The sequence below is a fragment of the Ictidomys tridecemlineatus genome, chromosome 6 (assembly GCF_052094955.1).
Source record: "Ictidomys tridecemlineatus isolate mIctTri1 chromosome 6, mIctTri1.hap1, whole genome shotgun sequence".
Lineage (NCBI taxonomy): Eukaryota > Metazoa > Chordata > Mammalia > Rodentia > Sciuridae > Ictidomys > Ictidomys tridecemlineatus.
The window spans coordinates 123,723,372-123,737,212 of record NC_135482.1 but is presented as its reverse complement, the minus strand read 5'-3'; the positions used below and the strand labels follow the sequence as shown (position 1 = coordinate 123,737,212).

At 40.9% G+C, this 13,841-nt stretch overlaps 1 protein-coding gene and 1 long non-coding RNA gene across 4 annotated transcripts in view; one reads left to right on the top strand and one right to left on the bottom strand.

Moving 5' to 3' along the window:
- Positions 1-5,060: 5,060 nt before the first annotated feature.
- Positions 5,061-13,841, top strand: part of Parp4 (poly(ADP-ribose) polymerase family member 4) — an 89,569-nt gene continuing 80,788 nt past the window's right edge. For 2 of the 3 annotated variants that reach the window (XM_078015728.1, XM_078015731.1), the window contains exons 1-2: positions 5,061-5,194; positions 12,010-12,142. In XM_078015728.1, coding sequence (XP_077871854.1) covers positions 12,011-12,142 — 132 coding nt within the window. In that variant the 5' untranslated portion in view covers positions 5,061-5,194; position 12,010. Of the gene's footprint in view, positions 5,195-5,354; positions 5,735-12,009; positions 12,143-13,841 lie in introns of those variants that run through there. The other variant, XM_078015729.1, reaches the window with a different exon arrangement.
- LOC144365020 (uncharacterized) overlaps positions 5,355-13,841 on the bottom strand; it is a 113,258-nt gene continuing 104,771 nt past the window's right edge. The window contains exon 5 of the long non-coding RNA XR_013423284.1: positions 5,355-5,566. This is a non-coding gene — a long non-coding RNA (uncharacterized LOC144365020). The remainder of the gene's footprint in view (positions 5,567-13,841) is intronic.

The window sequence follows — 13,841 nt, the reverse complement described above, 5'->3', positions numbered from 1 at the left end:
CGGTTCTGGGGTTTGGCCCCACAGCCTCTAAATTTTTAGCCATGGTGTTCTACCACTGAGCTACATCCCCACCCCTTTTATTTAATTTTGAGACAGTCTTACTAGATTGTTCAGGCTGACCTCAAATTGTGATCCTTTTGCTTGTGCCTCCCAAGTAGCTGAAATTATAAGCATGTGCTCTTTTTATTTTTTATTTTTTTCCTTTTCCTACCTCCTTAAGGTAGATTGTTGATTTGGGTTCTTCCTCCTCCTCCTCCTTCTATACCTTTATTTTATTTGTTTTTATTGTTATGCAGTGCTGGGGATCGAACCCAGTGCCTGCCGCATGCTAGGCAAGCGCTCTACCACTGAACCACAACCCTGGCCCTCTTTCTTCTTTTTTAAAAGTAAGTATTTACATATATAAATTTCCCCTCTGAGCATTTTTTGCTACAATCTATATGTTTTGTTATAATGTTTTCTGTTTTGGGTAGTGGGGATTGAACCCAAGGGCTCTTTATCACTGAATACATCGCCAGACCTTTTATTTTTTACTTTTTACTTTGAAACAGGGTTTCACTAAGTTGCTGAGGGTCTTGGTAAATTGCTGAGGCTGCCCATGAACTTGTGATCCTCCTGCCTCAGCCTCCTGGTTTACTGAGATTACAGATGAATACCACAACACCCGGCTTAGTATGTTGTGTTTTTCTTTTTATTCTCTCAAAATATTTTCTTTTTTTGGAGGGGGGGGCAGGTAACAGGAATTGAACTCAGGGTCACTCGACCACTGAGACACATCCCTAGCACTATTTTGTATTTTATTAGAGACAGGGTCTCGCTGAGTTGCTTAGCACCTCACTAAATTCCTGAGGCTCGCTTTGAACTCTCCATCCTCCTGCCTCAGCCTCCAAAGCCACTGGAATTACTGGCCTGCGCCACTACACCCGGCCTCTCTCAGAATATTTTCTAATTTCTCTTATTATTTCTTCTTTGAAATAAGTTAAGTGTGCTTATTTAATTTCCACATATTTACTATTTCCAACAGTAAATGTCTGTTATTGATTTCTAGCTTCATTCAAGTATGGTCAAAGATAGTACTTTCTATGACTTTAATCATTTTAAATTTTCTGATAATTGTTTTAACAAGGTCTAGCATATGACTATCCATATAAAAGCATACAAAAATTGTGCTCCATTCCTCCCTTTTTATGGGTTATCATCACAAATTACACGTTAATACATTGTATGCCCATTAACATAGCTTTGTAATTATTGTTTTATGTGTTTGAATATGTTTATTAAATTGTATGAAAAAAAAGAGGAGTTACAAATCACAAATATGGTATTGTTGACTTTTATATTTATTTAATTATCTTTTCCAGTGTTCTTTATTTCCTCATTTGGCTGAGAAGAAGAACTTAAGTCACCCTAAAGGAGGGAGCTTCTATGTATTATTATAGCAGTTGGGTCTTCCAGGAAACTCAGGCAGTGCAAAGGCTCCCCTTTAAACCCCAATTCTTGCTATGGAGTCAGAAGGATTTCAGGAATGTTGCTCAGAATAATAGGCATGAGTTTATTAGACGTGATAGGAAAGAGAAAAGGGGAACACTCTCAAAGAAGGAAGTGGGTCCTCTCAAACAAGAGAAGGACAGCACACCTCTGCCTCCAGTTTTATTGGGGGTCCCAAGGAAGTTTCCAGGGAGTCCCACCCAGGTCCACCTCTTGACTTTTGACTGACAACAGGATAATCTCAGACTTTCAAGTTCCCATTGTCATGATAACTCTAGGTCATTTGGCCCATACTGACCACTTCTAATTGGAACCTGTTCTTATAGATTTTATGTAGTGAGGATTATGCTTGTCTCCCTGAGTTCCATGATCTGGTCTTGAGAAACTAATGTGACTCCTTTTTTTGAGAAATCAGCCTGTACCTCAGAGCAAAGCCTGTCCAAGGAAGGGGGAGTGACCCTTGTCCTTGGAAAAACCTACAGAGCACTCCTAAGCACATACCCATCCTGCTGAGTTGTTTGTCTGTAAATAACAGGAGAGGTCTGAGGCGACAGGTGTCCCTGATTCAGTTAGGCTAGGTGAGGACCCATAGCAACCCCCCTAGCAACTTCCAATCAGCATGAGACAGGGAAAATACCTGGAATGCAAGATGACCCCCAAGTAGTTTATGGTGGTTGATAACATGTTGGGAAACCATGTAGTTTAGCATGTACAACCCTCATGGCCTAAACCAATCAGTTCAAAGGAATCCCCCTCTTGACCAATCACCCCTACCCAACTTGTTCCCGCCAGTGAATGTGCTAATCAATGTTAAGACTTGTTGTTTGACTTTCCGGCGGTATGGTATGTGTGATGTTGTGACACAGAGAGTAACCCCCAAATAACCTATAAAATCTCACTGAACAAAGGACCGGGATTCACTCCCTGTGAGTCCAGGCTCGAGCTTGCAATAAAGACTCTTGTGTGATTGCATCGGATTCAGCTCCTGGAAGTCTATTGGGGTCCCACGAATCTGGCATAACAGTCTGTAAGGGTCACAGTATAAAGGTAAAATTTCTAAGCTGACTCTAAGCTGCAAGAGTCTGAGTTAAAGTGTAAGAGAGTGGGCATTGTAAAGTTTCTAAATTGAAAGGCTTGGGCTAAAAAAAGAAAATAATAGACCAGGTATTGTTAAAATTCCTCTGCAACCCCAGGAACCTGTAATCTCTGTAGCTGTTCGGACAATACCTGAACTGCCCAGTAAATATTTCCATTGATTCCCTGGTTGTTTATTAGCTAAGGGCTCCAAATAGCTCAGTAGGAAAGCATCCAGGCTACAAAACCAATCAGTTTAAATGTGTACCCCGCTTAGTAGTGACCAATCACCCCTGCCCAGACTGTTCCCGCCAATGAATGTACTAATCATGGCTCAGAGTTGTTGTTCAATTTTCCCAGACCTCATGATGATTTGTTCTGATGTATGCAAAGCCCCCCACCCTCTCCAAAAAGTGTACTTAAGCTCTGCTTGACCTCTGCTCTGGGCTCTGGGCTGCTCTCCCTTCCTGAGTGAGCCTTGAGCCTCAGCATGCTGGTTCAATAAAACTTCCCCCTGCAATTGCATGAAGCTGGTCTCTTGTGTGGTCTCTCCCTCCCTCCGACGCTCCGCCGGACCCTTACAACAGAAGCCCCCTCCTTCAGGGTGACTTAAGTTCTTCTTCTTTTTTTTTTTTTTTATTGGTTGTTCAAAACATTACAAAGCTCATGACATATCATCTTCCATACATTTGATTCAAGTGGGTTATGAACTCCCATTTTTTACCCCAAATACAAGTTGCAGAATCACATCGGTTACACATCCACATTTTTACATAATACCATATTAATGACTGTTGTATTCTGCTACCTTTCCTATCCCCTACTATCCCCCCTCCCCTTCTTCTTAATCAGCATTTCTCCTGCAGATAACAGGTAGTTTGCTGAGGAATGTAACATGTATTGTCAACTTAAGCCAGACGGGGCTTCAGGTAAATTGCTTTTTAAAAGTGAAAGCATGTGCTGGGGCTGAGGCAGGAGAATTAGAAGTTCAAGGTGAGCCTCAGCAATTTAGCAACTTAGAGAGACCCTCTCTCAAAATAAAAAGTAAAATGGGCTGGGGATGTAGCTCAGTGGTATTGCACCCTGGGTTCAATTCCCAGTACCAAAACAAACAAACTAAAATAAATAAATAAATAGGCCAGGGTTTTGGCTCAGTGGTAAAGTGCTTGCCTTGCATGTATGAAGCACTGAGTTCGATCCTCAGCACCACATAAAAATAAGCAAATAAAATAAAAGTATTATGTCCATCTACAACTAAAAACATATTTAAAAATAAATAAATAAAAAGGCAAAAGCATGTGAGGGTCAGCACAATGGGCCCATTTTATAGAATTATTCATGTTCCTATCACATCTGTCCCCTATCAGTATCCTTTCGTTTCAAGGAAAAGGACTACCTATATTATTTCCCATAGGGCACATCTACTAGCAATGAACTCCTTCAGCTTTTGTTTACCTAGGCATATCTTAATTTCTCATTTTTAGGGGATAGTTTGGTTTTGCTAGGGTTTTTTTTTCCTTTTTTTTTAATATCCAGGGAAGGATTTCTTTCTCTCTCCCTCTCTCCCTCTCTCTCTTTCTTTCTGTACTGGGGATTGAACCAAGGAGCACGCTACCACTGAGCTACATTCCCAGCACTATTTTATTTTGAGACAAGAATCTCACTAACTCACTAAATTGTCCAAGCTGGCCTTTAATTTGCAGTCCTCCTGCCTCAGCCTCCCAGGTAGCTGGGATTATAGATGAGCACCACCATACCCAGCTAAACTTATTCTTACACAACTTTATAAGGTAAGTCATACATGATGAAATTGGAACTCCAGGTAAAGTATTATCCACAACTCCTGGATAATATTCAGTGAAGTCAGAGTTCAACTCCAATCCTTTCCAGCCTATTCTCTATTCTATCCTACCCATTCTCATTTTATTCCACATCTTGGGAATCTGATTCTTTCACATTACTTCCTACTCAGTGAATCTCAGAGTTATCTCCAGCATCCAACACCTACCTCTCTTGAGTGTCTCCAATTACTTTCAAGCCCTACTTTACAAGCATTCCTTCTCCTGTTTCCCTGACCCCAAACTTTCTTGAAACTAGCTTCCCTCTGCACCGCCCCGGCCCCGACCCCATCCCCCACCCCACCCCGGCCCCGACCCCATCCCCCACCCCACCCCACCTTGTTTCTCAGTTAAATGACAGCACCATTCGTTCACCCTCTCCCAAACTTTAACTTTGGATCTATCCTAATTGGCAAAGTCCCGCCTGAAAAATGAAACTGTAACAAAGTGCTGAACGCCTCGAAATGGAAACAGGGACCCAAACAGGGACCCTCTTTGCACGCAGCGGGACCTGATTCCCGGGGTTGCCTGGTGGTTGTCCCCGCTAGGGGCGCTCTGTCGGCCGGGTGCAGGGCGGAAGTACTGGTGGTGCTGTCACTCGCCCTGCCCAGCCTGGCCGCGCCCAAAGTCAGCGCCTGGAACCCCAGGGTGCCGGGAATCCGGAAGCACCCGAAGTGGAGCTCAGGGGAAGCCAGAATTAGGCACCACAGCGAGCGGGAAGCCCCTGAGGGGAGGACCCGAGACCCAAGCGCCCAGAATCCCGGGCACCCGGAGCTGGGCGGGTCTTCTGACAGGTGGGTGGGCGCCGCCGGTCACCAGCTGAGAGTCCCCGCGGGGATCCCCAAAATCCTAGTCCGGAGGTATCGCGTGCGCTTTCGCTGACCGGGTTGCACCACTGCCTTTTGCAGTGGCGAAGGGTTTGACTGTGTCAGGTCGGGGACCTGCGCTGGGCTGCCCGAGGCCTCTGGGTCGTCGCAGAGTTGTCCAGCGGCCCTGCTCCGCGAGGCAGGTGACAGGACACAGCGGACGGAAGCGCTCACCGGGAGCCAGCGCCCGGACCTGGGTCTTCGGACTCCTCCAGTGCTGGGGTGGGGGAAAATCACAGTAGGTCACAGTGTTTCTTGATTCCACTATGCCAAACGGCCCTTCTGGATTTCGGAGGAAACCTGTGCAAAAGCATGGTAGTTTGGTGAATCATCAAGAAATATAATCTGATCTTGTAATCAGGGTGCTGGGATAAAAACAGTGTGCGAGTTAAGGTCCAGCGTTGAAAACCTGCAATCAATAAAATTATTCCCTTGGGGAACGACAAATGATTCTTCCAAAGGGATAAAGTGAGTAAATGTCAGCTTCCTTTTCGATTCTGGACTGCTACATTACATTGCATATGTAGCATGGTATTAGGTATGATCAGGGAGAAAGTCACTCTGAATATGTGCGTGTTGCAGATTCTTTTGTTACATTTGACTCCATCTTTTATTCAATAAACGTTTATCAGGTCCTGTGTGCTTAGAGCTGCTTACTCCATAAAGATTATGTGTGGAACTAAATAGTGCCTTTGCTTTTTAAAGGTTTAAGGGTTTAATAGTCTACTTAGGGAAGTGCATTATTGGTGTCATTTGAGTCCGACTATGCAAATAGTGGCAGGCTTTTCTGTAATTCTGGGCTTTAATTGTTGTGTGAGTTTTTTGATAAGTAAGCATCTATCTATGCCTGCTGCAAATCAAAAGTGATATGCATTCTAGGCACATTAAAGATAAATATAGTATTGGCCCTCCTGGAGAAACTGACATTAAAAGTGGAGAACAGGGAATGATTGTGGTGTGTTGTGTGATTAAAGCTGGGAGGGGTCGCTACTAGGAGGCCCAAAATAGGCAGCCACTCAGAGGAGAAGGGTTACCAGAAGACTTTCTAGATTGGGAGAACCCTGATGCCTTCTAAGAGAAGGAAATGCTCATGGTAAAGACTAAATCTGTGTGGCTGTAAGTCCTTTGCTCCCTGCTGGGCCAAAGGTTTATGGATAGCCAGGAATTTGTGAAAGAGAGTGCTGAGACTGAGCTGAGTGGAGCACAGACTTGGAAGGACCTGTGCACATTTGCCTGTGAGGATAATCAGCAACTTATCCCTATCTGTCGAATCTCATATGCACCTAAGCAGCACTGGTGAGAACATGAATGATTGTGTTTAGAGAAAGCTTTGAAGTAAGGAAGAGGCTAGTGGCACATGTCTTAGGAAATTGTTAAACCAGAAGAGGCCAGATAGAAGTCAAACCCTTCCTTGAGATTTCACTAAACTAGAAGGTTGGTTTCTCTGTTCCTGCTCAGCCTCAGGTGCTAAGCACAGGGCAGATACTTGCCAGAAATGTTAGAATTTGGATTTGCAAAAATGTGAATGTACTTAATGCCACTAAACTATACACCTAAAAATGTCTAAGACAGGGCTGGGGTGGTGGCTTATTGGTAGAGAGCTTGCCAAGTATGTGTGAGACATTTGAGTTCGATTCTCAGCACCGCATATGAATAAATAAAATAAAGATCCATTGACAACTAAAAACAATTTTAAAAATGAATAAGACATAAATTTATGTTAGGTATATTATACCACAGTTTTTTAAAAGATTGAAAAATGTTTATATTTTTGAATTCAGTAATTCCATTTCTGGCCATCTATTCTAAGGAAACAGGTAGCCCAAAATGTATGTATGAACATTTCCCTTAAAGTATATTTATAATAGTGAATAACTTTATTTTATTTATTTTATAGTACTAGGGATTTAAAGCATGGGTGCTCTACCACTGAGCTATATCTCCAGCCCTTTTTATCTTTAAATTTTGAGACAGGATCTCACTAAATTGCCCAGGCTGGCCTCAAACTCACAATCCTCCTACCTTAGCCTCCCAGATCTCTGAGATTACAGGAATGCGCCACCATACCTGGCCAATATCGAACAATTTTAAATAACCAAGTATCAGATGACTTGGAAAAGAATGAAATAAACACAGATCTTATGTAGTCACTACAAATACATTCAAATAATATTTAGTGACATGAAAATTTCTCATTAGAAGTTAAATAGTGGGCTGGGGATGTGGCTCAAGCGGTAGCGTGCTCGCCTGGCATGCGTGCGGCCCGGGTTCAATCCTCAGCACCACATACCAACAAAGATGTTGTGTCCGCCAAGAACTGAAAAATAAATGTTAAAAATTCTCTCTCTCTCACTCTCTCTCTCCTCTCTCACTTTCTCTTTAAAAAAAAAAAAAAAAAAGAAGTTAAATAGTGGGCTGGGGATGTAACTCAGTGGGTAGAGTGCTTGCTTAGCAAGTGTGAGACCCTGGGTTTGATTCCCAGTACCACACACACACACATACACACACAAAAAAAATAAGGGAAACTGGATATAAAATTTAAGTTGTGCATCATCACTACAATGATGTTTGGAACATTTCCTTCACTTTAGGGGCTTTTAAAATTTTCTTTATATTAACTTTTAATATAAATAAAATAATTTGAAACTCTTTTATTCAATAGTTCTACTTATTCTAAGATGATCATCAAAGATACAAAGTTTTAGACATAAAAATGTTCATCACAACTATGTATAGTTTTTGTTTTTTACCCCAGGTACTGGGGATTGAACCCAGGGGTAATGCCACTAAACTATACACCTCTGAGTTGCATTACCAGAACTTTTTATTTTTATTTTTAATTTTTTTAATATTTATTTTTCAGTTGTAGTTGGACATAATACCTTTATATATTTTTATGTGGTGCTGAGGATCGAATGCAGGGCCTTGCATGTGCTAGGTGAGTACTCTACCACTGAGCCACAGCGCCAGCCCCAGAACTTTTTATTTTTTATTTTGAGACAGTCTTGCAAAATTGCCAAGACTGAACTGGAATTGTGATCCTTTTGCCTCAGGCTCCAGAGTAACGGGGGAATACCGGATCATGCCACTGGGTTTAGCTCATCATAGCTTCTTATAATAACAAAAAGTGGAAAAAAATAGTTTATTTATGGTACATATCTAAGATGTGTGAGAACTGGGTTCAATTCTCAGCACTGCATATATATAAATAAAATAAAGGTCCATTGACAACTAAATAAGTTTTTTTAAAAATTATTTTCTAAGAATGTTTAATGACAAAATACTCAAGATGTTGTCTGATAGTAGGATTAGCATTTTGTATTTGCTATAATTTTAATTTTCATAATATTATAGTCCGTAGACATGGGGATGTAGCTGATGGAAGACGTTTGTGGGGAAGGGAATAAAGGCTAGTATTAAGCAGCTTCAGAGGACAGCACAATCACTTGCCAAGAGGGGACAGGGAGGCCCAAGTTGGGGACCTGATGCATCTGGGATGTGAGTGAGCCATAGAGGTGTGTCCAGGAAGCATAACATTGCATCCTCAATCTGGAGCCTCTGGGATTGAATGTCACTGCCCATCACCTATAGGGCAAAGGGACTAGGTAGGGTAGAGACTGGTCTGAGGATGCTGGATGTGCAGATATGCAGGTACAGGCAGAGATAAGGAAAAATCAACATCTCTGAAGTAACTAGACTTCACTCTGTGCTTAGCTCTAAGGGTCTTCAGAGCTATGTCCTCAGGTACCCCAAGATGACTGGTGACAGACAGCTGTGGGGAGCAGAGCATCCAGACCATCCATATCGATCCTGCCCAGTCTCTGTAGCAGCATTCAGTCAGGAATTGCCTTTACAAAGGGTGGCTTACTTTTTTTGTTTATCAGTACGGGGAATTGAACCTAGGGCCTCACATAGCAAGTGTTCTACACTGAGTTACATCCTCAGCTCTAGGGGCAGCTCAGCATCTCACCATTTATTTGTTTATTATTAAATACACATTTCAATTAAAAATGTGGTGTGTGTGTGTGTGTGTGTGTGTGTGTGTTTTGCTGGGAATGTAGCCCAGAGTCTGATGTACTCCATCACTGAGCTACACCCTCAGTCCTACTTATTTTTCTTAGAAGTAATTCTTTCTTATATTGTGAGTGAAAGGACACTTGCAGAGTCCACGCAAAGTCCAAAGACCACACCACACACCAGAATCCTACACAAGAGATTTATTGTCGTTAACAGGAGGCACACCAACAAGGCTGTCCCTCTGAGGAGAGCAACAGCCTGTCGGCACTCACAGAGCAGCTTTATAGCTCACAAGAGGAATCTCATAAGCTGCTGAGGAGTTAAGCTGGGGTGGGGTTGATAGCAGGCATGTGTTCTTATGGGAAGTTAAGCAGCTTTACTTCAGAATTGAAACTTTGGAACCTCTAGATAAAATGGCTCCTGACCTAAAATGGTGAATCTGATGCCAACAGTGAGCAAGTATGGCACAGTGAAAGAATTAAAATAACCTCAAATGCATACTAATATTTATTTATGTATATATACACGTATATTCCATTTATTTAAATAGAATAAACAACTGTATATTTTTTATTAGCAATTGTTCAATTTTTCTGCAGAATGGCTTAATAGAAACCCACATAACTGGGCTGGGGATATAGCTCAGTTGGTAGAGTGCTTGCCTTGCATGCAGAAGGCCCTGGGTTCTCTACCCTACCTAGTCCCTTTGCCCTATAGGTGATGGGCAGTGTCATTCAATCCCAGAGGCTCCAGATTGAGGATGTAATGTTACTGTTTCCTGGACACACCTTAGTATCAACAACAACAACAACAACAAAAAAGAAACCCATATAACTAATAAAAGTTTCTTTGAATTCATAGAGTAATTATCTGTAAAAACCCATGGTTTTACTATTACATAATGTTAATTTTTTAAACATTTATTTTTTTTATCGTAGGTAGACACGATACCTTTATTTTATTTTTATGTGGTGCTGAAGATCTAACCCAGTGCCTCACGCATGCTAGGCGAGTCCTTTTCCTCTAAGCCACAACTCCAACCCCCAAATGTTAATTTTTTAATTGAGAAATAAAGGCTTCTAGACTGGGGATGGAGCTCAGTATTTGAGTGTGTTTTAGTCAGTTTGTTTCATTGCAGTGACCAAAAAATCTGACAAGAACAATTTAGAGGGCTAGGATTCTGTGCTCAAAGGTAGAGCTATTGCTTGCCTCGCACATGTAAGGCACTGAGTTTGATCCTCAGCACCATATTAAAAAAAAAATAAAAAGAACAGCTCTAGAAGAGGAAAAAGTTCCAGAGGTCTCAGTCAATAGATGGCCAACTCCATTTCTCTATGACCAAGGTGAGACAGAACGTCATGAAAGAAAGGTGTGGAAGAGGAAAGCAGTTCAGGACCTGACAATCAGGAAGAAAAGAGAACTAAATTTGGCTCATCGAGTACAAAGGCATGCCCGCAGTGACCTACCTCCTCCAGCCACAACCTACCTGCCTAGAGTTACCACCCAGTTAATCCATTCAAGTGGATTATTGCACTGGTTAGGTTAAGGCTCTCATAAACCAATCATGTTACCTATAAACTTTCTGGCATTGTCTCACACATGAGCCTTTGGAGGATACCTCATATCTAAACCATAACAAAATGTTTTATGCACAATGCCCTAGGTGCAATCCTCAGTACTGCAAAAAGAAAAAAGGTAAGGGAGGAGGGAAAGAGTGGGAGAGAGGGGGATTTCTGTGTTCTGAGCCACATTCCTGATGTGCAACTGAAATCTCATTTTTTAAATTGAGATGCATATTATGAACCTATACAAATATTATTTGTACATAATGTTAGCCATAAAAGCTAGGAATAATTCTTTTTCTTTTCTTTTTTTGGTACTGGGATTGAATCTAAGGATACTATTACCACTGAGCTATGTTCCCATGTTATTTTACTTTTTTTTTTTTTTTTTTAATGCTGAGGTTTGAACCTGGGGCCTTGCACATGCTAGGCAAGCACTCTACCACATCTCCAGCCCAATTTTTATACTTTTGGGACAGGGTCTCTCTAAGTTGCTAAGGGTCTTATTAAGTTACTGAGACTGGCCCCAAACTTCTGAATCCCCCAGTCTCAAACTTCCCAGGTTGCTGGAATTATAGGCATGCACCATCATGCCTGGCACAAAGCTAAAAATGATTCTAAAACCAACCCATATACTGCAAACTAAGATAGTTATGTTAGCCAGTTTTCTGTCATTGTGACAAATATCTGAGATAAATCAATTTGAAGGAAAGGTTTGTGGTTTCAGAGGCTTCAATTCATAGTTGCTTGGCCTGGGGTGGCACAATACATTATGACTAGAGTATGTGACAAAGAAGGCCTATTCATTTTATGGCAAAGGGAGGGAGTGTCCCAATATCTCCTTCAAAAGCAAAGGCACTTCTCTAATAACCTTTCTTCCATTGATCCAATCTTCTAAAGATTCCACCATTTCCCAAGAGCAACACCAGGCTGGTGACCAAGTCTTTAAAGGATCATGTCTCCCATGATCCTTTGGGGGACCACTAAGATCCAAACCATAATAACAATGTTCAGTTTTTGTATTTATAACTTGATTGCAGTGTCTTTTAAAAAATGTCTAGTTTTCTCTCAGTTTACATGTAGAATGATTCTAAATGCATTTTCAGTTATATTCACTAAAAAGAGATTCCTTAAAATATATGTCTTGAAACTTTTTTCTTTCAGGATGACTGTGGGAATCTTTGTAAATTGTACCTTCTGTTTGAAAGTCAAATACTTACCTCATCAGCAGAAGAAAAAGCTACAAACTGACATTAAGGAAAATGGTGGAAAATTTTCCTTGTTGTTAAATCCTCAGGTATTTCCAAATTACTGTATGATTAACATGATACCTTCAGGGAACATGGGTCATGGTTACGAAGACTAAGCAAAGAATATTGGCAGCAGGAGAACATACAGAGAAGGCAGAAGAAACTGTAATATCACCCACTGGGAGTTGGGCCAGGAGGATCAAATGAGGCCAGATGGTCCAGCCTTTTCTTCTCCATGCTCTGGGAGCTACAAAACAATCCCACATGCTCTGTAAATCTGATATTATTGGAGCACAACCTAAGACATAAATAGAAAGAATTTCATACTAGCCAGATCTATTCTTGAAGGAAAAAGTCATAGTGCACAGCATTTGCAAAACACACACCACAGTCACTTATCAGTAAGAAGTAGGGCAACACAAGGGTGACAATATAAGAGTGGTTCCTGATGGCAGAAAGAAAACTTACATTATAAACTGATCCTTTTGGTGTTGTTTGTTTTATGGCTGAAGGAAACTATTTCTGTCTCTGCCTCTCTTTCTCCCTCTCTCTCTCTCTCTCTCTCTCTCTCTCTCTCTCAGAGGGTATTGGGAATTGAACCAGGAATGCTTTATCATTGAGCTACATCCCCAGACCTTTTATTTTGAGACAGGGTATCACTAAGTTGCTTATGCTGGCCTAGAATTTGTCATCCCCTTGCCTCAACCTCCCGATTTGCTGGGGTTATAGGCAGGCGCCACCATGCTCAACTAACTTCTGTTTTTGAAATGAAATTTAGGCTGAAAATTTAGTTGCAGAATTTTATATCTGGAAAATTTTTTAAATAACTAAGGTTAACCTCTTTTAACCACCTCAAAAGTAAGAAGTAAAATCAAAGTCTAGGGCTGGGGTTAAAGCTCAATGGTACAGCACTTGCCTAGTATATGGGAGGCACTGGGGTCGATCCTCAGCACCTCACAAAAATAAATAAATAAAATAAAGCTATTGTGTCCATCCACAACTAATATATATATACATATATATATATGTATATATTTTTATCCATATATGTATATTTATACACACATATGTATATATACATATGTGTGTGTATATTATATATATAATTTTTTATGTATAAAACACACACTAGAGTCACTTATCAATAAGTAGAAGGGCAATGCTATATATATAAAATTTTAAAAATCAGTCTGAAGGGGTTAGGTCTCAGACCTGACTGCCCCTGTCATTTGCTCCCCTATTAATGAGTGGATAGAGCAACCTGTCTTTCCCTGGATACATCCCTGGTATTGGCCACATTGAACCTCTATCTGTTCTGGGAAGCAAGCTAAACTCCAACAGAATACCACAGATGGAATGTCCCCATTTACCTCCAGTTTACACAGAATTGTGTCTGTTTCCCTCATTTACCTGCCTCACCATTTCTGTGGGTAACTGAATAATACATACCTAATTTGTCTTCTGGGTATGGAACTGCCAAAATAGTTTATACTTTTTAGAAACTCAAATACTATGCATGAAACATTTTATAATTTTTTTGCCAATGTATATAAATTTGTAATGTGCATGCCAATTTATAATAAAGGAAGAGACAACCCTTTGTATAATGATGAGGAATGAACTCTAAAATAAATTTGTCACATGGAAAAGCAAGCACAACAGATGGGATAGCATACTGTTATCTGTGCACTTACATGTGTGTTGTCTATACATAGAATTGCTCTAGAAAGATAGATGAGAGACAAG